Raw genomic sequence first — 27,741 nt, forward strand, 5'->3', positions numbered from 1 at the left:
ATGTATTATCTTAATTACATATTTATTTTTTCAGAAACAGTTATTGCTGGACGATGGTCAGAATGTACTGATGAAGAAGGTGCTGGACACCTACATGCTCTACTTTCAAATAAATCAGTCGACTGCCACGCTAAGGCATGTCTTTGCTGCTCTCAGACTCTTTGTCCAAAAGGTCAGTCTTGTAAATGAAACCTTTGAACATATATTCAACATTGCAAGAAATATTGATTTCTTTGTATGTGCAATCCATGTGCAGTTTCCCAGTGCATTTTTCCAGGGTAAGGCCAATCTGTGCGGCTATATTTGCTATGAGATCCTCAAGTGCTGTAATCATCGCTCCAGCTCCACTCAGATGGAAGCTGCAGCCCTCCTGTATTTTGTCATGAGGAAGAACTTTGAGTTTACCAAGGGCAAGTCTATAGTCCGCTCACACCTACAGGTCAAGCTCATCTCGTGTTATCTTCTAATATGTAAAATCTGTTCTAGCACTGAGTTTTCCTGTTTCTGTATCAGGTCATCAAAGCAGTCAGCCAGTTAATAGCCGATGCTGGCATCGGTGGTTCGAGATTTCAACAGTCACTTGCCATTATTAACAATTTTGCCAATGGTGATGTTCATCTTAAGGTAATTACAGTATGTTTGTGTGCTACAGTTCTTTGTATTTTATATTTTTCATGTTCAAACAGCTGTGAATTTGTTTCTTTAGAACACACCATTTCCAGCAGAGGTTAAAGACTTGACAAAAAGGATCCGGACTGTTCTGATGGCCACAGCTCAGATGAAGGAGCATGAGAAAGACCCAGAAATGCTGATTGACCTGCAGTACAGCTTGGCAAACTCCTATGCCAGCACACCTGAGCTCCGCCGTACGTGGTTAGAAAGTATGGCAAAGGTCCACGTTCGCAATGGGGACCTCTCTGAAGTAACCTCTTCATTTGATATTTTAAACGTTTTGATGAAGTCAGTTATTGTTACTATAATCGTGGCTTCTCTTTTTTTCAGGCCGCTATGTGCTACATCCATATATCAGCACTTATTGCAGAATCACTGAAGAGAAGAGGTTAGTTCATTAAACACCTAAAAATCAAGAGCTGCTTTAAAAAACTGTGAATGTGCAGTGTTTAAGCTTTTCAGCATTCCATCTATAAACTCAAATAAAACATAAATGTTCAGTCATGTTGCTCTGTCTCTGCATTTACATTCTCTTTTGAGCCTTTTTTCAGCCTACTGGTTAGGTTGATCAAGAACACACGCCACATGCCTTCACTGCTTGTTCCTGTATGTGTCAGCTTTCCAGCCTCACCTCACCTTTTGCTGTGTCTTAAACGCTCACAATCATTTCTAGTGCTCACCTTGCATGCAATCAGCTTTGACAGTTGCTGTGAAATGCTAAACTCCCGAACATGATGAAAAACTTACTCCCCACTCCTCCTGCCCTACACCCAAACAGGCTACTGGAGAGCGGACAAGGCCAGGATGTCCAATGTGTCCACTGAAGAAAACCCTGTCTTTAACTGTAGCTCCTTACTAACCACCTCCCGAGAACAAGACAGTGAGTGTGTGCGCCTGGGGCCAGCTGGTGGTGGGACTGGGCTACAACGGGGCTTAAAACAAATAGCAACTAGATATTGATATACAGTATACAGTAAATATTTGGAATTGCAGATATTTTCTGGTTTGAGAGTAAAATACTTTTCCAGCGCCTTGGTCATGTCCTGGTTGGAAGAATGTTTCTGGTTGTTTTATTGTGAACACACTTGACTCTAAAATGCTGCTTATTATTGTATGCATGAGATGATGTTGGTTGCATGAAAGTAATACAGAATATGTGATGCAAACCTAAATTCATCCAGTAGGTCATTTTGGAAGTGTCAGGGATATTCTAAATATTGGCATTTTTTGTTTGATTTTGAAATTCAGTTTTACTGCTGACTCAAGGTCTAATGCAAACAAAAAGAACATTAACAGTTTTTTTTATATATGCTTATACAATACAGTGTGCTCATGGAACACAGTAATTAAACTACTGGATAAAAGGTTCTGACAATCTATTTTATGGCCTCCTCCTGTCCTGTATTTCACTGTCACTTCCTTCACACAGATTCCCCATTTTTACAGAACTCTTCTTATTCTAGAAATGAAATAATCTGTCTCCATATTACAGAGATGAATATGAATCTTACACTACACTATTGTGTTTATTAATTGTTGTTTCCCCCCCCCTGCTACGGTCTAAAACAGCTTCCTTTTCTATGGGCTGGGCTGCTTTTATGTGCATCAGTCCAAATGTGAAGGAGGAAGGAGCTATGAAAGAGGACACAGGCACACAGGACACTCCTTACACTGAGGTACGGTCTTGAAACAGACGATGTCAATACTGACTGGCATCGTGTGGGTGTTAAAACATTCAGTCTCTTTGCAGGACACCTTGGTAGAACAGCTTGAGTTCTGTGTGGACTACCTGTGGAAATCAGAACGCCACGAGCTCATTGCGGATATCAACAAGCCTGTCATTGCGGTTTTTGAGAAGCGCAGGGATTTTAAGGCAGGCATTTGCATTGTTGCATTGTTTATATATTGTTTTTCAGTGTGACTAATCTGATGCATTTACACTCATGCAGAGGCTGTCTGAGCTGTACTATGATATCCATCGCTCCTATCTAAAGGTGACAGAGGTGGTCAATTCAGAAAAACGACTCTTTGGCCGTTATTACCGCGTTGCTTTCTATGGCCAGGTAAGACACTGAGCATGCACAATATCATACAGGTTTTTGATTAAAGGCCCTGTACTCAATTTTTATTAGTTATGGAATTAGTTTTTTGTTTAAAAAAAGTGCATCTAGTTATAAATCATTTTTATTAGTGATGGGTGAGTGAAGCCAGTTGACACTTCAAAGCTGTCCTTGCAAATTCCATATAAAATACTCAGTCACCTGCTGCTCTGCTGCTCTGCTGCTCTGAGGCAGGACATCAACGAGCAATCTTTTTATTTCACTCAGTCAGAGCTAATTTAGCCTGTTGCTGTAAATCACGCTCCATATATTTTCCACAGCCAGGCGCAGAAATCGTGTACCATATGATGGCTGTTAAATGGGAAAACAGGAGAAATGCAGAACATTTATCACTTATAGTTTACATCACCAAAGTAAGGACCAGAAAGCATCCATGGTTTAGCACCTCACTGCTCAAAGCTGTCACGAAAACAAACTGAAACGCACTGAGCCAATGAGACTCACTGAGCGAATGAGCCGCTTTGACACACTGAACCATGACTCTCAGAGTGAAGCACTGTTTGAGACAATTGACACTTAAGTCATGTGACCAGCTGTTACTGAAACAGGCTCTGGGGCAGAGCCTCCAAGCAATGTGGTTCAGGAAGAGCAATACAAGCTCCGGTATTTTTGCCCATCACTAGTTTTTATTGATTGACAGACTGTTTTTTGTTGTTAGTCTTACAGTGATTAGAAACTACTTAGTTCATTTCATGAAAGATGCTTTTATAAACTCATCCTTGTGAAGAATTGGAAGAAATGCATTAGTGTGAACCACACTTTACTTGCTCCCTTTTTCACTGAAAACCAGGTACAGGGCCTTTAAAATGACTGAACTGGTACTCAAAGAAACATTGTAAATGTGTTGCGAAATTAATCTGACGATATTCTCAAAAAGGCTACGTAATATTTAGAATGTTTGAGAACACCTTTTGGAGTCTTTACCTTCAATATATCTTTGTGCTTTTTTCTTTTATAAAAATATTGTTTATCAAGATTGTGGTAAGTCTAGTGTGTCTTTCATGTTACATTTTTCCTCAGTGCTAACCACTCTTACCTCTCTATCCTGCTTTCATTAACACTTTAACTATAGCTCCCTATTGTTTGCAGTGTTATATTTTTATTGAACAAATAATGTGCCAAACAACTCAAGAAGAGTTTACCTGCTCAGCCTCATTTACCTTGAATCCTAAAACCCAAACATGTGTCTGAAATATTTTACCTTGGAATCTTTTGACATCTTGTAACTCGAAGCATTGCTGTGTGTCTGTAAACGCTACACCGTGCGCATATTAATCTTACAGTGCATGCCTACTCTCGGTCATAAATGAAGTCCATCTTTACTAGTTACTCTGGATATTCTTATAGGGTTTCTTTGAGGAGGAGGAAGAGAGCAAGGAGTTCATCTACAAAGAACCAAAGCTAACAGGGCTGTCTGAGATCTCACAAAGATTACTCAAACTCTACTCTGACAAATTTGGAGCAGACAATGTCAAGATGATTCAGGACTCCAATAAAGTAAGTTCATTTTTTACCCAAGCATTTGTGATTTTTTGATTAATAACTAATGGGATGTTTGCTTGGTTATTGAAATAGGTGAATCCTAAAGACTTGGATCCAAAGTTTGCCTACATCCAAGTAACTTATGTGGTACCGTTCTTTGACGACAAAGAGCAGCAGGAAAAAAGGACAGATTTTGAGAGGCATCACAACATTAACCGCTTTGTGTTTGAGACACCATTCACTCGGTCTGGAAAGAAGCATGGGGATGTAGAAGAGCAATGCAAGAGGCGCACCATATTAACCAGTGAGCACTAGTTTTTGTATCTCCATTATGAAAGCGTTATGTGTCCAATCTAAAATGTTTTTCACTTAAATGCAGCGAGTTCCTACTTCCCCTATCTGAAAAAGCGTATTGAGGTGGTGGAGCAGCATTGTACAGAAATGAACCCAATAGAGGTGGCAATAGACGAGATGTCAAGGAAAGTTTCTGAACTCAACCAGCTCTGCAACATGGAGGAAGTGGATATGATCAGACTCCAGCTCAAGCTGCAGGGCAGTGTCAGCGCTAAGGTCTGCATCTCTTGGACTTTTTACAAATACAAACACCTTTTGCCATATTCTCATCTGTGATGACTTTATTAAGGTGAATGCTGGACCCATGGCTTATGCCAGAGCATTTCTAGAAGAGAAGAATGCCAAGAAATATCCAGATAATCAGGTTAAACTGCTCAAGGAGATTTTTAGGTATGGCACAAATTTGCATTTTCTCTTTCGTATTCCACCTATACCTAAATTAACTGTTAATTAAGTTCTTAACATTAAATATTTGATCTGGTCTCTGTAGGCAGTTTGCAGTCGCCTGCGGCCAGGCCTTGGATGTGAATGAGCGTCTGATCAAAGAGGACCAGTTGGAGTATCAGGAAGAGATGAGGACTCACTATCGGGACATGCTCACAGAGCTGTCAGGCATCATGAACGAACAGGTCTCACTATGAACAACAAATGTTTCACTTCCAACCATCTGCTGTGTTGCTTCCCATTTCTTCACAAATCATCGTAAAATACATTTTATTTGTTTGGTCTTTTATTTTCAAACATTATCTTTCATTTCAGCTCCAAAAATCTTTACTTGCCTCCTACTGCACTCTCACTCGCAGCTCTCTGTCCACCCTGTCTAAGACTGGTACGATGCCATCTCACTCCTGAGACCATTTTTGCTTCTACCAACCTATGCCACCTTCCTACTTTTGATGTTGCATTTTCCCATGGACTGTCATTCCAATGTTAACATTATGTTATTAAACTTGTCTAGATTCCTCAAACAAGACAACCAGGAACGGAACGTCACAGCGGGTTTTAAATCGGCCAATCTTGAATCATTCATAAGCCACTTAACTCTTCATGTTGCCAGAATGGAGAACAAACGTGTTCCTGGAACTGTGATGACTTGCAAAGGAGGAAGTGTGTACTGTAGACCATGGCCGTGGTAGTCTGTAGTCGTGTTGTTAAAGTTGACTGTCTATAGTAGAAGTCAGACTGTTGCGCTGTTTGCTACTCTTGTTTTGGGATTAGAATAATTTGTGAAGTATGGTTTCCTTTCCTACTGGTTCATTAGGCTACAGTACACACATGCACATCCACAAAACTAGTAACGTACAGTATTTTTCCAAACCCACATAGATTGACTTGGGCCTTCTCTCCAAACCCCACTCCCTTTAGATCAGTGTCCTTATTGAGCTTGAGGTGTGTCAGCTGTAGAATATGTTTACTGAAAGTCACATTTCAACTTTGAAAGAGGTTCTGAAAGATCACCATTTTTACTGTATGAATTGTAAAACACAGGCCATATTTCACAAAGGATTTGGGTAGTTGAACTTGAACGCACCTCTATTGCCTGTTTGAATGTAGAGCAGCTCCACATTGCTACTTTGAATCTTCGCTAACATTCACACACTTTCTGCTTGACAGTTTTCAAATGGGAATTTTGTAACATTTTTATGACTGAAGTTATTATTATTCCATGTACTGTTTGAATTGTAAATAAGAAATAATATTTAAAGTCTGTCTTTTTATATAAAATAAACTATATAAATATTTGTTTAGCTTAAAAAAAGAACAAAACTGAAGTTTTGTGTATAACATTTAAATAAAAAAATGGATCTAGTCCAAAACTGGCGTTTATATTTTGAGTTTTTATTGGGGCTTTAGGGTTTAAGCAATGGCACAGACAGATTTTTTATTATGCCACATGTTAAAGAAAGCATTAAAGAAAGTGTTTTGAAGAACTGATGCCCCTGAAAGTGAAATGCAGTATCAAGTGTCAGAATTTTCCGATAGTTGTGTAATTACAGCCTAAGCAGAGTGCTCCTTTACTTATTAATGGCGCTCTTGGACTGAGACTGAGCACATGTCTAGTGACCCCAAACTGCACAGCTGGTGAGGGAACGCGTGCAGTGCTTGTGTCCCCAAATAAACTTTTTTTTAAAACAAAATTAAGCCCTCAATTGCTCTATATTTGGATGTGACCTAAGCTGTAGCATATAGGATATGTATTTTGTTTGACCTTTTCTACATTTAAAATCTCATTATAAAAGTAATAGCCTTCTACTGCTCTGCACAAAGCTGGAGTGATTAGGCTGTATGTCCTCAATAGAGACAGAAACTCTGCAGGCAAGAGCGCTTTTTAATTGTGACTCGGACAAAATAAAAACACATAAAAATGTCCACACTAACTTTATGCAGGGAACTTTAGGGGCTCCGTACAAAGGTGTTGTTCATTGCCATATTTTGTTCACCGCCTCAGGCTAAATCTTATGTTTGATTTGCCCTGCATGACCCACCCAGAAGCTGTTCTCTGTACTTAGACTTTTAGACCCAGGAGTTCAGATTTTCTGGTAGGCCTACTTTACAGAGCTCTCCCTCCCTCCCGCTGCGCTGTTGCACTGGAGCAGTGCACATTTCATTTCCGACCCCCGCGTAGTTTTCCTGAAACTAAACGCCGGGGCTGATAAATAAACCATACTCCGTGTAGCGCTGGGTGATCACCGAAGCCTTTTCAGCTGTATAAGTGGTGAAAGGCGACATAATCTGCCCAGAACAAGATCTAGTCTGAGATTGAAAAGCAGACACAATCGAAAAAGACACGCGTAATAAGAAAAGACAAAAGGGGCAAAGATGTTAAAACCGCAGCAGCACCGGGACGTCCCGCCGGTGTTTGGAAAGCCGTGGTACTGGCAACGCAGCAGCGCCGTGATGGAGAGCACCCGCAGCCTGGCACATGTGGTGATGGAGATGCAAGAGGAGATCAAAAAATTAGAGACCGAGAATCGGGAACTGCGAGGGGACTACAGCCACCGGTCACACTGGGCAAAAGCAGCCCATGTGAGTATGGCATCCACGGCTGTGGTGGAGGAGAATCCTTACCTCAACCTGAGGAGAAACGCGTCTGCACCGGTTTTGGAGGGAACATACAAAGGTAAGAGTGACATGTTGTGCGTGAAGCTTGATCATTATATGAGTTTTAGCTGAACGGATATGGCACATGGACATTTACGCACAAGACCCAAGATGTCAATACTGAGTGCTACAGTTGAAACTAGACAATTAGAATATCGTTAAAAAGTGCATTGGTTTCTGTATTTCTGTGAAACTGATGATAGACTCATTACATGCAAAGTGCGTGTCCTTTTTGTTATACTTTTGGATTATTATGGTTCACAGCTTGTAAAAAACCCCAAAGTAAAAATCTCAGGATTTTTTTATATTTAGAAAATTGACTGTAAGCCATAATCATCAGAATTATAACAAACAAAGGCTTGGCATATTTCACTGTATCAAATATTGTTTTGACATTTTGAATTGAATGACAGAAATAAATGAGTTCATTTGCAAAAGCAGATATATCCGTTTTGAATTTTTTTCAAAATCGTTTTGGATATTTGTTATTGCACGCAACAGATGCCACTTGAACATGAAGCTAAAGTTGTGTGAATTTAATTAAGAACAAGTGACTTAATATTTTTATGGCACTGAAACAATTCTGGTAATGAAACACTGCAATGTAAAGAGAAATGTTGAAGTATACGTTGAGTTTTTTCAATGGCACTTATCTGTTTTTGCAAATGAACTCTTCAAATGCACTCTTGAACGATATTCTAATATTCCGAGTTTCACCTGTAATGCCTTGTACGGATACTTTTTTAGTGAATAGGATATTTGACTCACAAAATTCACTTTTCAAGTAAATTTGTAATAAATGTTTTTTTTTTTTTAGAGAGCAGTGTGATGACTGTGCGGAGGTACTCCATGGGCTCTGGTCTGCCCTCAGTGTCCACGAGAGATGGCAGAATTGACCAGGTGAGAAAGGCTGACTCGAGATGGGGGGGCCTTCAAGAGGAGATCCAACATGGAAATAGCATTTTTGGAGGTTCATCCCGAGTGGAGGTGGGCAAAGCCAACAACAGGCACTCTTTTCAGGATTATGTGCATAAGAACAGGTATGAGGTCTCACATTCCTTACATTTGCAGTAAAATAGGCCAATAAAAACCTTATGTGCTTAACTTTACAGGGCCAAAGTAAAGACTGTTACTTTCCTCCTGCCTGTGGATGATATTTACACCAACCGACCCGTTTTGCCAAAGCACCAAGAGGAGTGTTGGACGAATGAATCTGAGTCCATCACTCACACAGAGTCTTAGCTTATGATGATCTTGGGCCATGGCCAAGGACAACAACAGCACATGGCCCTTTATTTAGGTCAGTGTAGATTGGGCTCTTACGGAGGGAGCCTGGAGAGCGATTTTATCACACCTGACCACACAAACGGAGGACTCTGGTTACAGTGTTGTTTTCATCTGGAGCTTTAGAGCCCGGGTCACAGTGCTGAGACACGCGGAGGATCACATGTCCAGACTCACATACATCTGATGGCCCCTTTACGCACCCAAGTCTTGTGTAACCTCACTGACATCATTAATTCATCCTTTGCACATTATGAGATAGACTGCTTCGGGAAGAGGGCATGACTTACAGGTTCAGTGTTTTGTAAGAGAAACTATTTTTCTATTCACATATTAAATGTATTTTTATAGGTAAATAGTATTTTTCAAATATTTTAAGATGTAAATGTACCTTTTATGTTTTTATGTACAGAAGCATAGCTGTGTAAATAAATAAAAACACATAAATGTAAATTCCTGAATAGTTTGTTCACATTGGTGACATTGCCTCTTTATCAATAGGAGCCATTATGTTTCTGTTCTCATGTTTGATCGCCAATTACACTATATTGGGATTACCCTTTTTCTCTCTATTCACAGTAGTATAAAGAAATATCTTACTCCAAAGGTCAATAGTTATTTTGCTTATAAAAAAAACATTAAAAGACATTAATATATCTTTAATGCAAACACTGCTCTCTGTGACCCAAACTGTCAATAAATTAGAACGCAAATATTTCTATTGTACAAATAATGACTGTTAATGTAAACAAACATTTACTAGTGAACGAGCACTAATGTGAGACATGATGAATCCATGTCTGGTCACTCATACATATCTTATCTATTGGGTGAGACACACAAACCTATTGCCCACTCCTGTCACTGCAACAGAAACCGCCTCTGGGGTAAAAACTACTTAGTGCAATCACAGTGTGACCTGTACCAAAAACGGGAGCGGCCTAGTGATGGAAAGAATAATCCATGTATGCCCTCTAGTGGTACAATAATACAGTTCAAATAAGTTGTTAGTATTTTGTATAAAATCCTCTAAAGACCGCCTGACAAAAAAGAGCAAGTAATAACAGTTAAGTCAAATAAGTTAATTTAGCACCAATACAAAAAAATACCACGTGTAGTGTATCTGAGGCAAAGTTCACGTCTGTAGTGACATTTGCAGAGCTCTCATGTCTTTCAGCAGCCGCAGGTTTCTCCTACTCCTCTCCCCTGGTCCGAGTTTGGCTGCTGCAGCAGAGCGACCTCTGCTGGACACCTTTCTGGTTGTTGCAACATGACTTCTTTTCGCGCAGCCGGCCTGAGAGTCCTTCAATAAATGCTTAACCTAAAAGATAATATGACAAAATGAATAATACCAATTGCATAGATATATGTGTTGAAGAGTTACATACTTGGGCTTTGTGCTTGTAAAGTTTATCAATCTGCTCCCCTTTTCTCTCCATTTTGATTAGTAGTCTCTCCTGCTCCCACTGAAGGTCTTTTCTTTGTTGTTCCGACACACTTGTCTCCACTTGCCTCAGAAGTTCATCTTGCTCTCTGCAGGAACAAGCAAAGAACAACCATAGCCATACCATACCAACCATATTGTGTATTTAGACTCTCATTTTGCTCTAACTAGGATTTAGAATGACTATTATTTACAAGCTCATGAGTCGAAGCTCCTCTTGTAATGTATGCAGCAGATCAGACAGTTCATCCTCGTTTGACAAGGAGGAAGAACTGGAATAGCTTTGGCTTTCTGTGCCTGAGTTTGGTTTGTTGGATAAGACACGACTGTTGCAGAGATGCGGCTGATGACACTTCAGGAGAGACAAAACTGACTGAACGTTTGCTCGGACAGAATGGCTGGAGCCCACTGACTGAATATTAGCAGATAAAAGGAGAAGGGTTAGAATAACAGACACAAATACAAAGACATAGTTGTCAACATTTAATCATTATTATAATTTCAACTTTGGTCAATCTCCTTAATTGTCAAGGAGTTTTTTAAGTGTCAGGTTTACAGCCAATTCTGTGGCAGAAACAGCACTTGGTTGGAAAAGAGCACAATGGAAGATGTTCATGAGTGGAAAGCAGATATTATGGACAATATGTACATTTGTACAATGAAATAAAAATAAAAATACACTGAAATCAATTAGAAAGAAGGAACAAATGGTGATAACGTTTTTTGCCATATTGTTCAGCCTTATGTAGGTCAGGGTACCTTTTTTTTCAATAACGGTACTTCAATGATTTTTCGATCCCTACTGTATACTAAAATATTTGTCATATAGAAACCAGAAAACAGATTAACAATGTTAATGTATTCCTTTCCTTTCCATTTAATTTATTTGGCATTTGTATAATTTGTTTGAGGTGAAACGACCAAGAAACATCCTTTAACAACAAAAAACATTTTTCATATTTTTTCCCCCAATTTTTAACAATTTTTCCTCAAGTTTTTCCTCAAATGTTTCATATTCTTCCACTTTTCCCCCATTTTTTCCACCTTTTTTTACAACTTGTCTTTCACTATTTTTCCCAATTTGTCAAATGTTTTTCCCCATTTTTCTCCACATTTTCCCCCAAAATGTTTTTCAACTTGTCTTCCACTCCCTCCTCCCCATAAAATTTTAAATTTTCTCCCCATTTTTTTCCCCAATGTTGCCCCAAATTTCCCCAGTTTCAAAACTTGAACATAAAGATTTTATATTTCTTTTCGGTAATTGCTTTCAATACCAGTAGAACCTACAGCTTTTTTCTGATACCAGACTGGTATCGTTTAACGGTACCTAGCCTTACGACGTATATGCACTTTAAAGAAAACACTACCGTTCCAGCGACAAATGGTACATCTCGGAGGCTGAGCTTGTAATGTGGCTCTGTGGGCGACGGCTGGAGCGAAGGTTTCTGCAACAGATCGGCGCAAATGCAATTACATATCACAAAACCTTACTTAAAATAACCATCAAACTTCATCTTCACCTTTACTTTTGTGCTACACCTTTTTTCTTTAGGCTGCCGTGTTGACTGACGAGGAGACACTGACCGCAACAAAATCCTATTCGTCTCCAAACCTGCCTGGAGCTGACATGGAATAGAATTAACATTTTCTAATCTGTAATTATGTGTAAAACAGACAATTAGGTGAATGTTATACTTGATTGGCCTTGTATTCAACCAGCTTTCTCTGATGCTCCTCCTCCTGCAGTTTTAATTCTAGCTCATGAATCTTCCTCTGAAATGGCCACAAAAACACATTTACATTGACAAAAAAATGGCAAATAAACAACAGTATTTTCTTTGTACCTCAGCATTATTTTGTGTGCGTGTTAGCCTGAGGTATTCCTGCTCCAAATGGTCAAGCTTCTCTAAACGAGCAAGCACAGTGGGGCTGTCAGTATGTTGATCTGCTGGCCTAGTGGTCTCCTTTACCTTTAAAAACAAGCAAAAGTAATATGTTTTTATTTTTATAAGGCCAGCATCACTGCCAGCATGATCGTAACCGACCACTGACCAGAGTAACAATGTTGCTTTTATCAGTCTTGGTGGAACGTAGCATCTTCTTCATGTGATCCAGTTGTCGCTCTAGTTTTAAACAACGAGACTCGGCAGCATTTAGATGGCTGATCAGCACTGTATTAAGTAAAGAATACACTCCTTGAATTGCATCAAAACCAAAATGTAGATAAAATGTTGTGAATAAAAGACAAACATACCCTGGTTGCAGCTTGCCTTGTCACCTACTTCCTCTCTGATATCAGGGGCATTGTCAAGTGTCCTGGTAATTCTCTCACTCTGCATCGAGCTGTCAGTCACATCTTTCATTGCATCAGGGATACCAATTCTTTTATGAGCTTTTTCCTTCTCCAACTTCCGTATCTTCTCTTGGAGATTCCGTAGGGCAGATAGGATTGCTGCATGTAACAAGAGACCACGAGACCGAGCCCAGAAAGAGTCACAATTGTAGCATGTAGATCAAAAGTTATGCATCCGACTTACAATAGTATAGGCCTGCTACAGAGTGAAAGTTATCGATTTGTATGGGGGTTATTTGAGAAGACAGACTGAATGAATAAATAGATTAAGGAAGACCTGAGGCATCATGTTGCACGGGCAGTAACCATGGAGCTATACAACACAGGCAAATTAGAACTAGTCTACAAATAAACCATCATTTACCTGCACTGTTGGTCTCTGGAAAGGCCTTAGTGGGGGATGACGCCCTGTATGTCTGTGCTGGGGCAGAGTGATGGACCAGTGTAGTGATGAATGGCTGATGAGCTGGATAGTCTTTGTAAGAAGGCAGTGACAGACTCTCACACCCTAATCCGCTTGATGATTTCTGTGGCCGTCGATCCTGGAGAAAACACATTGAGCATGTTCAATAACAGTGATAACCTGTGCAAAACCGGTCAACAACTTGATGATGTTAATGTAAACATCGGTTTTTTTTAGTTGAGGCAAAAGCTGCTTCGCATATTCAATAAATAAATAAGTCAGTATTAGTAAATGTACCTTGTCTCCCAAAGCATCAGCTGGTGTTGTTGCTGCAGGAGGATCCATTGCATTGCAGATGTCCACGAAATAAATGTTTCTTCTTGCTATGTAACGTTACAGCTTAAAAGTTCTCTAAAGTCTTTGCTAAACAAATTTTGCATACTTTGTTTCCTTTGCAAACGCGTACATGTAAAAGTCAGGGGCACAAACAAAAAACTGACAAGCAGCTAAACCTCTCAATCTAAGGTTTCACAGCGGTAGATGGTTTTCCGTAAAGCTCTGTCCCGCAGTGGGTTACTCTCCGTTGTGGGCGTGTGTGTAAAACTGCGTATGGACGTCGCGGTGTCTAAATCGAACTAACGCTCCAGTGTACCGGAAATGTAGTTTCTAACCGCAACGCACCCGCTCGCTTATACGCGATAAGGTCAGAAATAAACTACAACTCCTGGAGACATAGCATTGTACCTTGCAAGAGTTGCCGGGATTTTTTATTGCGTATTTTGGGCTCCACAGTCGAGGCGTGAGGTAAGTCCATAGACTGTAAATATTTAAAATGTTTTAATTTAGTGTATCATGACTATGGCATATTGTTAAAGCCTGGTGGTTTCAAACAACCCCACTTTAATGGCGAGCTAAACTGCATGGCTTGCTTGCTAACAAATGTCTTAGCATCTCACACTCACTTTTCATGCGCTAGTTAGCTAAAGCTTTATTAATTGTTTTTTATCAGAGAGTTAGGATTACCATGTGATGATTCATGCAACACGCGACTTGCCAACAATACTTGTGTGTGTTTTTGCTGTACTAAGTCCACTGTTGTATTTTTAATATTCTTTTTCTTGTTCCTGTCACAGATTTATAATTGCTTGTCCCAAAGATTGACACCATGTCTTCAGAGAATACCATGTATGTTTATTTTATTTTTTATTTTTTGTACAAACTGTTGTATTGTTGAATGACCCTTATGTATTATTATTTTGGTTTAATAGTTTATAAATATATGTCTATTTTTTTCATGTTCACTTTTTTTTTTTGCAGGGATGACGAGGATACATTAAAGATCCTCATTGCTACCGACATACACCTGGGTTTTCTTGAAAAGGATGCTATCCGTGGAGGCGACTCTTACAGTGCATTCAAGGAGATCTTGGAATATGCCAAGGAGCATCAGGTAGGTGTTGCACACATGTAGTTATACGTTCATATGTTCTGTCATGTAAATAAGTATATATGTTTATTAGGTGGACTTTATTTTGATGGGTGGAGATTTGTTCCATGAGAACAAACCATCCCGCCGCTGCCTTCATACCTGCATAACAATGCTCAGGCAGTACTGTATGGGAGATACTCCAATTCAGTTCAACATTCTCAGTGACCAGACCGTAAACTTCAATACAACCAAGTCAGTTTGGCATTTACTTTAAAAAAAAAAAAACAATATCTATTTGAGCTAATTTTCCTCTGTTTTATGTTTTCTTTTGTTTTTACAGATTTCCATGGGTAAATTATCAAGATGAAAATTTGAACATCTCTATTCCTGTGTTCAGCATTCATGGTAATCACGATGACCCGACAGGAGTAAGTGTTTCCCAGAGTTCAGTCATAGCCACTAAATTACATTTGTTTGTGCTTCAAATCTCAATTTGGATTTTTTTTTTCTAGGCTGAGGGATTGTGTGCTTTGGATTTACTAAGTGTTTCGGGTCTTATAAATCACTTTGGCCATTCTCAGTCAGTTGAAAAAATAGAAATTAGCCCCATTCTCATGCAGAAAGGGAAGACAAAACTTGCCCTGTATGGCCTTGGTAAGAATATTATCATGGGTTCATTTGGCATGATTATATGCCAAATGATGATTGGATATTGTTTAATTATTTGCTTATTTAAAAGGATCCATCCCGGATGAACGTCTGTACAGAATGTTTGTCAATAATCAAGTAACAATGCTCCGTCCTAAAGAAGACCAAGATGAGTGGTTCAACCTGTTTACTTTGCACCAAAACAGGTTTGAGTGTTCACATACCCAAATAAAACTACTTAAATAGAAAATGGAAAAGGTAATTCGCTCTACAATTCCTTTCTTTGTAATTTTGTTCTAGGAGTAAACATGGACCTACAAACTACATTCCTGAGCAGTTTCTTGATGACTTCATCGATCTTGTGGTGTGGGGTCACGAGCACGAATGTCTCATATCACCATCCAGAAACGAGCAGCAGCTTTTCTATGTGACACAGCCTGGCAGCTCTGTGGCCACCTCCCTTTCTCCCGGAGAAGCAACCAAAAAGTATAATAATACTTTACATGAATGTACAAAGTGAATATGGATGACCTTGACTTGAAAAACGTTATGCGTTTCAGACACATTGGGTTGCTTCGTGTCAATGGTCGTAAAATGAACTTGCAAAAACTGCCTCTAAAAACAGTTCGGCAGTTCTTCATCCAAGATGTGGTTTTAGCGGACTACCAGGACTTGTTCTCACCAGATACACCCCACGTCACAAAGAAAGTGGAAAACTTCTGCTACGCTAAAGTAGGGTCTATACCATTTTCTTTGTAATTGCTGTTTGATGTGTGGATATATATAATTTTTTCTTATGCGTTTTGTTTATTGTTTTCATGTTCCAGGTCAACGAGATGCTGGAAGAAGCAGAAAGAGAAAGATTAGGAAGTCCTATGACCCCGGAGAAACCCCTGGTTCGGCTCAGAGTAAGACGTCGCTACCTGTTTCCAAGGCTACATCCGCTCATTCATTTATTCAGTTGAGATATTTCTTTTTTGCAGGTGGATTACAGTGGAGGATTTGAGGCATTCAACACTTCTCGCTTCAGTCAGAGATTTGTAGATCGTGTCGCTAATCCCAAGGACATTGTTCACTTTCTAAGACGCCGTGAGCAAAAAGAGGACATCAAAGGTTTGAGTCAACCAAAGTAATAAACCGATAACCGAAGCACGGTGATGCAATCATTCAATTCTTTTTAGATGAACTAAATATTGACTATGGCAAGCTGGTGAAAAATACAGTTGCAGAAGGTCTGAGAGTGGAAGATTTGGTAAAAAAATATTTTGAAGCAGCCGAGCAGGTAGTTTGTGTATAATGATTCTTCCGTGATATTGATATTTCCTACATTTTCTTTGATTCATGTCATTTTCTTTGTGTTTTCACAGAAAGTACAGCTCTCTTTGCTGACTGAGCAGGGCATGGGGAAGGCGATACAGGAATTTGTAGATAAAGATGAAAAAGATGCCATAGAAGAGTTAATTTCATATCAGCTTGAGAAGACGCAGCGACACCTGCTGGCCAGAGGGGTTACTACAGAACAAGATATAGACGCAGAGGTAGTGCACAGGAGTATTTATGTAGGCAAACTTATTTTATCTCTATGTAATTATATATAAACATGTGTCCACAGATTAAAAATTTCAGAGACTCCAAAAAGAACACTACAGAGGAGGACAATGAGATTAAAGAAGTGAGTTGTGTCTAGATAAGATCTGTCTATAAGTTTTAAGATTTATATTCAGGTCTATCTTGCTTTAACAGGCCATGAACAGAGCTAAAGCTCACCGGCTGGAGCGCGGCGATGACCCAGCTTATCGTATGTCTGATGGTGATGTAGCTATGGACTCTGATGAAGACGCTTTCCCCCAGCCGGCAAAAGGCCGAGGTCGAGGAGCAGGCAGGGGCAGAGGAGGGCGTGGAAGAGGGAGAGGTAGGTGTGCTGAAGGCGTTTCATGGAGCATACATATCCACTGGCCACTGGTTTACGTAATGCAGTTATTGAGTGAAATGGCTTCATTGCAGGTGCAGCTGCCTCTGAAACTAAGCCAGCAAGCCGTGGCCGTGGTCAGAAGTCAGCCACCTCTTCTCAAAGCATAATGCAAGGTACTAATGTAACCAAAATATAACTTGGATTGGCTTTAGGTGTAGGAATTGTTTGAAATCACATTGTGCATTTCTCTTTAAAGCATTTCACGCCACATCCCAGAGGTCATCACGGCCTAGCTCTTTCGCAGTAGAAGATGTAAGACAAAGATAGATGTACACGTAGACACAGGTTTGATATCTTCTTTTAATATTACACCCTCGATCAATCGGCAGATAAGCATAGACGATTCAGATGAAGACGTCCCTCTCACAAAAGCTACTCGACCAACTTCAAAGTAAGTTTTATTTTTAACTATTTTATTTGTGTTGAATTTGAATTCCAAAGAAATGCAGTGGTATTTTAATTTACTGCAATCATACTTTAAATGAATGAATTAAAGCCCTTTTTCCCGTACTCTATTTTAGAGCAGCCTCCACATCTTTTGCCAAATACAGCAGCCAGTCTCAAAGTCAGAGTCAGTCTTCTAAAGGAGTTTTCTTTGATAACAGCGATGATGAGGATGTAAGTTATCAGTCATTTATTAGACCAATGTGGTGTAACAAAACACGTCTCACTATTTTATTTTTCTTGTCTATTCCAGGATAATCCCTTCAAAGGATCCAGCCGTCGGGGAAGAAAGAAAACTTAAGTTCTCATAACTTGTGCAACTTGTTATATTTTGCTACACATTTCAGTACAGCACTTCTGATGGTTAGTCATTATTGTTCTCATGTGCTCTTTACAGCTACATCTAAATGTTTTACCGATAAATATTTTCTAAAGTTTTCTAAAAAAAAAAGTAAATAAAAAGTAAATTGTTTCTGTGCTTCAGTGTTTGATCTGTTACTGACACACACAAAAAAACAGCTGGACTTATTTCAGTGTAAAAAAAAGAATTTATTCAAATACTTCAATCACAGCATATAAATATATACAGCATTTTACATATTCACATTTTTAACTATTTACAAATACACTTAAGATGTAAACAAAACATTTACATTATGGCCAACCATTTCAATAAGGTTCATAGCTTTATTATATATTAATTTACCCAAATATACACAAAATATTTACTACTCTTCTGTTCAGTGCACAGAACTTGTGTGTTCTGATCTAAATTGCACTCATTGTGAAATAAAAACACAGTTAGAAAGCCTCAGTGCTCATTTAACAAACAACAATCAAGTAACTCATGACTCACTTAAAGTGCTCAGTTGAATATTAATTTTATGGACTGCTGAACAATGTTGTTGTGGGTAGTAATAAATAGTTATGTTTTGCTGTAAGAATTCAGCTACAGTATTTCCCTATTGCTCTTCTTTTGCCCAGCGCGCTCCCAGGAAACAAAAAGTTACAGTGACTTTACAGTCAAGTAACAACAACACCAACAAAAGGTAATCAGGGATTTTTCTGGAAAAGACAAGAAAATGAGCATCATAAACAACATACACATTTAACAAACAAAGAACACTGTGCACTGTATGTGTTTTACCTCCATGACTGTGTTAACCCAGTTCATCATCTCTTCCATGTTGCAGTACACGCCCGGCTTTCCCCTTCTGGCACAGCCCACCCCCCAACTCACCACCCCCGCCAGGTAGTGCTTAGAAGAGGTGAGGTGTACCAATGGGCCCCCACTGTCACCCTGCCATGAAATGTGAAACACGTCAACATTTTTTTCTAAATTGTGAAGCTTTATGCAAGTGGTTACAGTAGTTCTACCTGACATGCATCCACACCACCCTCCATAAGACCAGCACAAATCATCCTTTCTGTTATAAGACTTCCATAAACAGAGGGCTTGGAGCATTTAGTTCGATCAATCAAAGGAATGGTGGCCTGCTGAAGTTGAGAGGAAACCTTACCTGAAAAATAAACCATCAGCCTGTTTAGTTGCTGCTGGTTTCTTGAACTATAATGAATCAGTCAATGCTGAAGTAAAACATACCGTCTTCCTCCAGGAAACCCCAACCGGTTACAGTCATTGAGGCTCCATCGCGGAGGCCAAAATATGCAGGTGGCAAGCAAGCTGGTCTGCGAGTATCTGGAGAAAGAAAAGACAGATTTGTGGTGTAGAGTAAACAGAAAATACTGTATGTAGGAGCCTAATTTAAGATTCATGTGTAGATGCAGATTTCGCATAAAAAAAAAAATAGGATGCAAGTTTTTCATAAACTATTGAACAAAAGCATCTGAGAATAAAAATGTAACGCTTTAGATGTTGCTCTGTCATTCTGTCTGCTTGGCTGTATAATAAATGTATTTTGACCGGAGTAAATAGGCACAACATTTTGATAGTGTTGTGACACAAAATGACCACAAGGCGGCACTGTAACGAGGCCTGTAGACTTTTTTAGCGTCTCGTTTATTTCAAAGTACTTTTAAACTGTACCTCCTACAGATATGGAGCTGTAGAGTCTCATCATGGCTATGTCGTAGTCATTGCTTGCAGGGTCGTAATGTCCATTGATGATGATCTTGTCCACATAGGAACCCGACAGGGACAGGTAGGATTGTCCTGACGCCACTTTCCAGCGAGTTACCAACTTGTTATCCCTGCAAAGAACACGCCGCGGAGTGAGTCAGTGCTGAATATACGCATTTGATGAATCTGACTTGATGAATTTTGACTTTAGATTCACAGACCCAGCAAAACAGTGGGCTGCTGTGATAACCCATTGCGGTGCCACGAGCGCGCCCCCACACACGTGCTTTCCGCCCTGCAGGAGGCTGACCTGCCACGGCCAATCTTCAATGTCCGCATCTGTCCCTCCAACAATGCGCTCCCTTGAAGAAGCCTTACCACAGTCTGGAAACACACATAACTGAGTGACTGAGTAGCACTGTCAAGGTTAACAGCTTAATAATAATACATAAACTACTATTACCAGTGTTGTGTTACTTTAAAATTGGAATATATTCAATATTAGTTGTTACTTTAAAAATGTAATATGTTTGTATTACATATTACTGTTTAAAAATGTAATATGTTTGTATTACATATTACTGTTTAAAAATGTAGCTGAGTTACACTACTATGAGTTACTTTTGGCTAAATATAAACATAGTAATATTGCCACCAAGCAAAAGTGCAGTCAAAGATTTCCTATACCTTCACTTTCCCCATTCTCTTGTGTTTTGTTTTGACAACATTAACTACATGTGACTGCAGATCTTATACACCAGGGGTGTCGACCTCGTTTGGGTCATGGCCCGAATGGCGGTCACAGGCCACATTTATTATAAAGGACTGTGGCCTAATGAATAACAATGGCTTATATTTATTGTGCTTTATCAGCATGTGTCACCCGTTTCTCAAAGTGCTACATAAAGTCATTATTCAGTCACCCCACACTCGGTAGCAGTAAATTACTATTGTAGCCACAGCTGCCCTGGGGCACACTGACCGTTTAACACATAATATGCTGTTTGTATCCTGATCTCTTATTGTGACACGTGTGGACACGTCTTTCCTTTTCTTTAAATTTAAGCTGCCCCCGAGTGGCTAGAGTGAGCATTCTGGTTATTTCTTTAAAAAAATATATATATATTTTGTTCGCACATCAATACAAATTATTTAACTGCACTTGTAAGTCAAGTTACTTAAATTGTAACGACTGATTTAGTCCCATATTTTGTTATATATTCCTCATTTCCTGCAAAAAGTTATTTTGTAACACATTACTTTTGTAATACGTTACCCCAACACTGATTGTTGCTACTATTTATTATTTCAAATATAAATCTACAAGGGCTACAGTGGCAAAGGTCTCAAAATATAGGCTAGATTTGTTTTGTTTTTTCTCTCTCCAGGAAACAGCTGCTCTAGTTGGACATGCATGAGCTTGTTCATGTGAAACTGTGTCTTTCTTTCTGGCTCTGCCTTTTTTTGGGGCTTGGCTTACCTGAACACGACAGAGCCACCACAGAGCCACTATTGCACACTCTGCTTCTGTTGGGGAAAAAAGATAAATCACTTGATCAAATTTATATTGGCTTATTAATCAGGCACAAACATACACATACAGTAGTTTCCATTTGTGTTGCAGAATAGAAACCAAAAACGTGAGATTCTTTGCTTTTCAGGAACAGAAAGCTGAAGGGAAATTTTCAGCACACCATAATAATAATTTTATTTGAGGCGAGTTTCAGGACACTCAGGGTCACCGTACGACAAAATACAAAGGAATTACAACATTAGAATCGCAAAATCACAATGAATAAAACTATCTTTCAATTTTTGTTGTTACATTTTTGATCTGTTAAGTATTGTTCATATGAAGTCCATGCACATAAGTAACGTTTCATGTAAAACAAAATGAGTTATTGCGCCTCTTACCGGGGACTAATTGCCTGATGAACTGGGGTTTTTCCAGTTCCAGGCCGGACTGTTGTGAATGGCCCAGTCGTATACAGTTTTGGGAGCTCCTCCACTGGCACAGTTCTGCTACTTGGATTACTACAAAAGAAAGTATAGCAAAGATATTGATGACATGCTACACTGGATTCATGAAGTAGTACATATCCATTCTTTCACATGTGGAAGTCTGATGCAATTATTTAGTTCATTTAGTTGTGTTTTACTCACTATGTGTATCCCAATTGTTTGCAGGCTGTTTGTGTGTGCTCCGCAGTCCAGCCTTCGCTACACACGCTCTTCCATCCTGTACTGGGACTGTACACCTGCAGGACACTCTTCACCGACAATAGCCGCACTGAACACAAAACAAGCGCAACAATAGAGCATGGGCTTTGTTTGCACCCGTGAGTCAGCGTGGCAGATTTGGGCTTCACCTGGAAACGTGCCGTTGACTGTAAACTCTGACACACAGGTAAGCTCATCTTCCCCTCCTGTGCAGTCCTCCTTCCCATCACAGGCTCGGTCGATCGGAATGAACTTGACAGAGCGCTTGCAAAAATAATACTTGGTGTCGATGAGCACTTTGACTGGGGGCGACAAAAAGACAGTGGTATATTTCTAGGAAGGATAGATCACTGCACACTGTCATTCATCACTCACATTCCCTCTATATGGAGCAAGGTCCTATATCTGTGTTCCAGAAATAGATTTCCCATTCATTTTAACCATAGAGCATAAATGATAATAATTATATTTAGAGTTTAAAGGCATAAAAGAGAAAGCTCCAGTATGGTAACTATAGAGACCATAACAACACATAATTTAAAGCCACACTGTGTAACATTTTACCCAATAAATGGAGTAAAATACAACAATTCATGTTTTACAGATAAAAATACCTAAATAAATGAAGAAACAAGCATGTTTCCCGACTCTCCAGCTCGTCTCCATGGAGATGTTGACTAAAGGCTTTCAATTAAATAGGTTTAGTCCTCATCAAAATCCATTATTTCATGACCTACTGCAAAAATGGCATTTTCTGTTTCAAAACCAACAAAATGCCAATAATTCTGTTTGTAAAAGGTTTTAGTGTCTCTCCCCATAGTAATGTTAGCCACACCACTGTTTAACATGCAACAAACCAGCAGTGGAACAGCTTTAACTGTCTGGTCTTTACATATAACACACTGCACTAGCAAGAGAATACTTTAATGTGAGCCCTAATTTGAGGATTTTACATTTCAAAACCTCCACTGGTTTAACACTACACTGAGAAATTGATCCTGTTATGTTACAATCCCAATCTCTGTATTCAGCTTTTGTCTCAGAAAGGATGTCACATGAATGCATTCTATTAAGGAGATTATTGAATGATATTTTGTGGCTTACTGAAATATGCTGCCGTTGCCAGAATAGCGAGTATTACCACCACTGCCAGGATGGTCAGCCACAACTTCTTCCTGTTTGGGGTCTTCTCTTTTTGGGGTTTTGGAGCCGACATGGGTCTTCTGTGACGTCCTGGCCTGGGAACCACTACAACAAATTAAAACTGTATTACAAGGGCTAGAATTAAAGTTTAAGTTTTCCCGACACAACTTCCCCGAACAATCAGGATTCCGGACTGAGTACACTGGCTTATGGTCTGTGTCTGATGATGCCCTGTCATCTACAGTTGCTCAATATAAGCAAGGTTACCACCCAGATAGCTTTTTAAAATATAGCTGAGATTACAAAGCGATCAGAATATCGTTGAAAAAGGCTTTAGTTGTTCAAATGTGTATTTACCTGGCTGTCTGTTAGGATTCAGTGGCCGTGTGCTCTCCTCTGGCAGATGGGCAGTTGTCTGACAAGAGCACAACAAAGACACAAAAGATGTTTTACAAATCAACGCACAAGCTAAAGCTATTGTGAAACTACCTGTATCTGTTGTGCTAGTAACAATGTTTACTAACTTTTCAGAGCATGCTATTTTATCTTTTAATCTGAAAATGGATCCAAAGGGAATACACAATATTCAGAAAGTACACTTAACATTTTCCCTTGTTTTATTTTCAGTCATGTTCTCAAAACACATTGTGTTAACATGTGTCAGAGGTGTACGCCCTTAAACCAGTGGAGTCATGCAACTCGTCAGAATCCCACAATTATGTGGGACTTAAGTTGCAGCTCAAAACATTTATTTTTAGACATGATTTTTTTCATTGTTTGACCCCAACATCCATGGGTTACACAGTAGCTTTAGCCATTGACCCTGCTGTGTCAGCCTTGAATTTTATACAGGTGCTCGTCATATAATTAGAATATCATGAAAAAGTTCATATATTTCTGTAATTCAACTTAAAGTGTTAAACTAATATATGATATTGACAAAAGGCAAAGTGACATATGTCAAGCCATTGTTTGTTATCATTTTGAGGATTATAGCTTACTGTCCATTTTTAAAATATTCTAAATTTATGAGATTTTTAATTTGGGGTTCATGACAAATATAGACTATACATATCTCACTTTGCATGTAATGAGTCTTTATCATATATCAGTTTCACAGCTTAAGTTGAATAACAGAAGTGAATGCACTTTTTCATGATATTATAATTATATGACGAGCACCTGTATGTACAAATGTCATATTAGGTGCTTTTTTTCCCATGATTAAAGGCCCTTGATGAATTCATGGATATCTCCTGAAAGCCTGCCTTGTAAACAGTGCTGTAACTAGGGACTTATTTTCAGGTTAGTCTAGTTCTGTGTTTAATCAAACTGTGAACAGTGAAAACACAGTCTGGTCACAAACCTAATCCATTGTGTACAGAGGTTTCAAGACTCTGCAATTGTGGATATATGGATAATATATACATACAGGTTTACTCGTAAATAGCAGGTGGGCTTGTACTGTTAACATTTATATTAGATACCTAGACGGGAACCAGGGCTTCTTTTATTCCAGAGGCTAAGATAAACTCTCTTATGTCGTTCAGCAAGGAAGCTGCAGCACCTTAGGCTTTGTCTGATCATACAGTCACTGGTTGGGACTGTATGATCCTTGTTCTAAATACAATTGTTGTCTACTGTATCATGGGACACCTGCTGCATTATTATTTCCTTCGGGACAATAATGAAGTTGAACCTTGAACGATTCAGGCAACACGTCATCAGAAATGAAAAATAAAGAGCAGCGTAACTGCAGCCACTGCAATTTGCTGAATCAAAATGGCAATTTGAATCCAATTTGAATTAATCTGATAACCCTTGTTCCTACTGCACTCTGAACATACAGCACAGTACAAGTTCAGTCGCTTTGACTTAAATCTATCAAGAATGACATATGACTCATAGGATTTGTGTTTGTATGTGTTGTGTGCCACACTCCCAAGTGACCTATATAAAGTTAATCATCACACAATACATAATTGCCTCCAACAGTATCGAAGTGTTACATGTTCAGAATTATGTTTGCTGTTTAGAAATCAATGGCTTTTGTCGTTCTCTCATTATTAGTATGAATAAAGAAGTCTAGTGTTTCACAATGTGCAGGTATCTCCTCAACAATGGCATGTTAAAGAAATGTGACAATTAATATCACATAAACACAGTAACATCTGCCAGGTTTGATGATTCATCCTCATCAGGTTGTTTTTAGTTTCTGTCAGGGATGCGCATGTTTAGGGCAGGCCGCTATACAAGACGTCAAATAAAACGGGGTCATCAAAAAAGATAAAGCATTGACATATTGGCAGCTCTTCTGCTTTGTTGGTTTGAATTGCTGTGTATTGGACATGTACTGGTAAAACAAAGGATGGTGTCTAGTTCAGCACATATGTAAATATTAGGCCTCCATGATGAAAACAGACAGGTGTGAAATCCAAGAAGTAACTGCCCATCCTACTTGTTATCAATGGTATTCAGTGTAGCAGATGAAATGTATATCCAAATAAGCTCTCATTCATCCGGGAGTTTTTCATTGTTGCAAAGCTTTTCACAGTAGTTATGTTTTTGATGAGAGACATCCTCAACTCAAACCACCCAGTACAAATTACTACTTTGAATCCTTTTCAACAAATAAACCTTTATGTAATTGTTTGTCAAAGTCTGTCTTGGCTCCTGAGTTTCCCGCCCCCCATTTTGTGACCAAAATGCATATATGCAAAACACAGGTACAGGTACAGGTGAGCAAACATAACTTACCATATGCTTTTGTAGTAGCCGGCTACAAAAGATTTGGTAACTTCCTATATTCATATGTGTGTGTGTGTTGTCGTCTTCTCTTTTATACAAGTTTGTCCTTTTTCCATTCACTTACCCACATGATGCAGTCGGCTTTTCAGCAAAACCTAGCAGAACCTTGTAAGCCACTGAGCAGAGTAAGCAAAACTCGTCACTTGCTTGGAATCTTGTTACTGGTCGTCTTTGTCAAAACTCCTTTCGTTTTGTTCTGCCGTCCCTTCTTTTCTTTTCTTTTTTGTTTCCGAAAATCCACCAGAAAGTGTCCTCAAATTTTGCAAACTGCTGCGTCCTATTTGTCTTCTGGGGTTTGGCACATTGAAAGGCGGTTGATTTTACTGACAAAACAAAACAAACCATTCCAGGAAACTTGACACCTTCTGGCCCTCCTCTTTTACTACCTGTGCAGCTGCATCGCGGTGGCTCCGCCCCCTCACCTTTGGGAAGTTACATTCCATTTTAGGAGTCACTTGACATAATTTTGACTGGCAAATTTGTTTCAAGCTTGCATTTATTCCCATGCATTTATGTCAATCAGCGTCTCCATGTCCATTTTCTTCACATATGTAGTCATAATATCCCTTGCAACTGAGTCATGGCTTTAAAGCTGTTTGGACATAATTTCACCAAATAGTGTGAGTCAGGAACCACCAGTTGACACAAAATTATGATTCATGCGGCCTCAAGTTGTCTAGGCAGTTCTTGACTTTGCCAAACAAGTCTTGAGCTGTTGGATTTGCAGGAACATGCATAAAATGTGCCCCCACATACTGTGACAAGCAGCAGCCATTACCTTTCCCAGGAGTTCAATTACTTTTTCAATGGCCTCAGGTCGAGAGGTGAGCGTTTCTTAAAATTAACTGACCATTCATGTCATGGGAGACTGAACACGGACAACAGATTATTGAGCAGCATAGATAGACCTCCGTACAGTTTTAGTGTCATCAGTTTTGAAATATTAAACTCACCTCGAGAATACGTTGACATAATTGTCCCCTCAGGTTAATTTCCTCTCTTCTGTGGTTCTCAATCTTTTTCTCTCAAGTACCCTCAAAGCTTTGTGCCTTACTCCAAATTCCCACTAATGCTGCCGAGTTTTTAGAAGTGTGAGTGTGCTTTCTTATTTATCCTATATTGCTATGGAAGACACTCGGGAGGCAACTGGTGCGCAGAAGGCAGGGCAATTTATGCAAAAAAGCTCCTGCACACCGTCTCACTCTTTAAGACATTTATTGCTGCAACTTCATTAGGCTTCTTTATCCTACACAATTTTTTTATTGTCATCAAATTTACTTCTAAGGACAATTACAGGTAGTGTGTTTAGCAGGCATATTACTCTTTTAAAATGGCACGACAAAAACAACTGCTAGGTTGCCTTAACCTGTCATATTTAGTTTCATCGCCCTCACTCCAGTCGTAGAATCTGGCACCCCAAAGCCTGCAGCATTACTTTCTAATTGAGCAATTGGAAAATTGGTTGTGCTTTTTTTTAATGTAAATGTTTTTGAAATTTTGAATAAATAGTAAATTACAATTATTATTCTCATTCAAATTTCCATCCATTGTCCCACACGCGCACTCTCAAACACACTCTCATTCATCCTGGCGTATTGTACATGTTTTTAGTGGTAAGGGAAACCGAAGTACCCGGAGGATACCTATGCAAGAACTTTCTAGCTGTGAGGCACGAGCGCTAACCGCTGCACTGCTTAGACGTGTTGGCTTCCTGTGGTCATTATTCATCAGCTCAGTGTTGCTAAGCTGCATGTAGCCACAGCTGCATGGGGCAGACTGATGA

General features: G+C 39.3%; 5 protein-coding genes across 13 annotated transcripts in view; 3 read left to right on the forward strand and 2 right to left on the reverse strand.

The window, feature by feature from the left end:
• The window catches only part of dock10 (dedicator of cytokinesis 10), a 40,699-nt gene extending 34,345 nt beyond the window's left edge, over positions 1–6,354 (forward strand). For 4 of the 8 annotated variants that reach the window (XM_079556062.1, XM_079556057.1, XM_079556058.1 and 1 more), the window contains 15 exons: positions 35–172; positions 257–439; positions 514–624; positions 707–922; positions 1,003–1,060; positions 1,451–1,552; positions 2,242–2,348; positions 2,423–2,545; positions 2,622–2,735; positions 4,140–4,289; positions 4,368–4,578; positions 4,654–4,844; positions 4,918–5,018; positions 5,119–5,257; positions 5,587–6,354. In XM_079556062.1, the coding sequence (XP_079412188.1) occupies positions 35–172; positions 257–439; positions 514–624; positions 707–922; positions 1,003–1,060; positions 1,451–1,552; positions 2,242–2,348; positions 2,423–2,545; positions 2,622–2,735; positions 4,140–4,289; positions 4,368–4,578; positions 4,654–4,844; positions 4,918–5,018; positions 5,119–5,257; positions 5,587–5,634 (1,992 nt within the window). In that variant the 3' untranslated portion in view covers positions 5,635–6,354. The remainder of the gene's footprint in view (positions 1–34; positions 173–256; positions 440–513; positions 625–706; positions 923–1,002; positions 1,061–1,450; positions 1,553–2,241; positions 2,349–2,422; positions 2,546–2,621; positions 2,736–4,139; positions 4,290–4,367; positions 4,579–4,653; positions 4,845–4,917; positions 5,019–5,118; positions 5,258–5,586) is intronic. The other 4 variants (XM_079556059.1, XM_079556064.1, XM_079556060.1 and 1 more) reach the window with 2 other exon arrangements.
• Positions 6,355–7,197: 843 nt separating this feature from the next.
• LOC306962722 (uncharacterized protein) lies at positions 7,198–9,430 on the forward strand. The gene is made up of 3 exons (XM_079555966.1): positions 7,198–7,749; positions 8,548–8,770; positions 8,843–9,430. Exons 1-3 carry the CDS (start codon positions 7,449–7,451, stop codon positions 8,970–8,972), a joined length of 654 nt encoding a protein of 217 aa, XP_079412092.1. The 5' UTR covers positions 7,198–7,448; the 3' UTR covers positions 8,973–9,430.
• A 652-nt stretch (positions 9,431–10,082) lies between these two features.
• On the reverse strand, positions 10,083–13,733 carry cep57 (centrosomal protein 57). Of its 2 annotated transcripts, none has more exons than XM_079564300.1 (11): positions 13,512–13,733; positions 13,176–13,353; positions 12,713–12,910; positions 12,511–12,629; positions 12,303–12,428; positions 12,154–12,231; positions 11,985–12,080; positions 11,826–11,903; positions 10,653–10,870; positions 10,403–10,547; positions 10,083–10,335 (listed from the first exon to the last, which is right to left on the reverse strand). In XM_079564300.1, exons 1-11 carry the CDS (start codon positions 13,557–13,559, stop codon positions 10,150–10,152), a joined length of 1,470 nt encoding a protein of 489 aa, XP_079420426.1. In that variant the 5' UTR covers positions 13,560–13,733; the 3' UTR covers positions 10,083–10,149. The 2 variants fall into 2 exon arrangements, with proteins under 2 accessions (XP_079420426.1, XP_079420425.1); XM_079564299.1 differs by having other exon boundaries at positions 11,979–12,080.
• A 227-nt stretch (positions 13,734–13,960) lies between these two features.
• On the forward strand, positions 13,961–18,122 carry mre11a (MRE11 homolog A, double strand break repair nuclease). Its single transcript, XM_079579651.1, has 20 exons — positions 13,961–14,018; positions 14,348–14,399; positions 14,532–14,664; positions 14,735–14,895; positions 14,984–15,071; positions 15,156–15,297; positions 15,383–15,497; positions 15,592–15,777; positions 15,852–16,023; positions 16,119–16,199; positions 16,275–16,404; positions 16,473–16,573; positions 16,659–16,829; positions 16,904–16,963; positions 17,035–17,203; positions 17,296–17,376; positions 17,460–17,515; positions 17,593–17,654; positions 17,785–17,881; positions 17,961–18,122. Exons 2-20 carry the CDS (start codon positions 14,380–14,382, stop codon positions 18,006–18,008), a joined length of 2,073 nt encoding a protein of 690 aa, XP_079435777.1. The 5' UTR covers positions 13,961–14,018; positions 14,348–14,379; the 3' UTR covers positions 18,009–18,122.
• Positions 18,123–18,441: 319 nt separating this feature from the next.
• tmprss4a (transmembrane serine protease 4a) lies at positions 18,442–26,168 on the reverse strand. Its single transcript, XM_079564520.1, has 13 exons — positions 26,023–26,168; positions 23,508–23,565; positions 23,112–23,255; positions 22,157–22,309; positions 21,951–22,077; positions 21,702–21,821; positions 21,268–21,314; positions 20,009–20,171; positions 19,755–19,918; positions 19,311–19,406; positions 19,085–19,227; positions 18,855–19,007; positions 18,442–18,772 (listed from the first exon to the last, which is right to left on the reverse strand). Exons 1-13 carry the CDS (start codon positions 26,026–26,028, stop codon positions 18,761–18,763), a joined length of 1,386 nt encoding a protein of 461 aa, XP_079420646.1. The 5' UTR covers positions 26,029–26,168; the 3' UTR covers positions 18,442–18,760.
• Positions 26,169–27,741: the final 1,573 nt, after the last annotated feature.

The sequence above is a fragment of the Gobius niger genome, assembly GCF_951799975.1.
Source record: "Gobius niger genome assembly, chromosome: 1".
NCBI lineage: Eukaryota > Metazoa > Chordata > Actinopteri > Gobiiformes > Gobiidae > Gobius > Gobius niger.

Excerpts from the sequence above, each read along its gene's own strand:
- LOC306962722 (XM_079555966.1), top strand. The coding sequence starts at position 7,449 with ATGTTAAAACCGCAGCAGCACCGGGACGTCCCGCCGGTGTTTGGAAAG. Across the intron at positions 7,750-8,547 it reads TTTGGAGGGAACATACAAAG|AGAGCAGTGTGATGACTGTG; the intron begins GTAAGAGTGACA and ends TTTTTTTTTTAG. Across the intron at positions 8,771-8,842 it reads GATTATGTGCATAAGAACAG|GGCCAAAGTAAAGACTGTTA; the intron begins GTATGAGGTCTC and ends TTAACTTTACAG.
- cep57 (XM_079564299.1), bottom strand. The coding sequence starts at position 13,559 with ATGGATCCTCCTGCAGCAACAACACCAGCTGATGCTTTGGGAGACAAG. Across the intron at positions 12,630-12,712 it reads CAAGGCAAGCTGCAACCAGG|TGCTGATCAGCCATCTAAAT; the intron begins GTATGTTTGTCT and ends TACTTAATACAG. Across the intron at positions 12,429-12,510 it reads AAAGCAACATTGTTACTCTG|GTAAAGGAGACCACTAGGCC; the intron begins GTCAGTGGTCGG and ends TTGTTTTTAAAG.
- tmprss4a (XM_079564520.1), bottom strand. Across the intron at positions 22,310-23,111 it reads GGCAACGGCAGCATATTTCA|TCAAAGTGCTCATCGACACC; the intron begins GTAAGCCACAAA and ends TGTCGCCCCCAG. Across the intron at positions 21,822-21,950 it reads AAACAATTGGGATACACATA|TAATCCAAGTAGCAGAACTG; the intron begins GTGAGTAAAACA and ends TTTCTTTTGTAG.
- mre11a (XM_079579651.1), top strand. The coding sequence starts at position 14,380 with ATGTCTTCAGAGAATACCAT. Across the intron at positions 15,072-15,155 it reads ATCACGATGACCCGACAGGA|GCTGAGGGATTGTGTGCTTT; the intron begins GTAAGTGTTTCC and ends TTTTTTTTCTAG. Across the intron at positions 16,405-16,472 it reads GCAAAAAGAGGACATCAAAG|ATGAACTAAATATTGACTAT; the intron begins GTTTGAGTCAAC and ends AATTCTTTTTAG.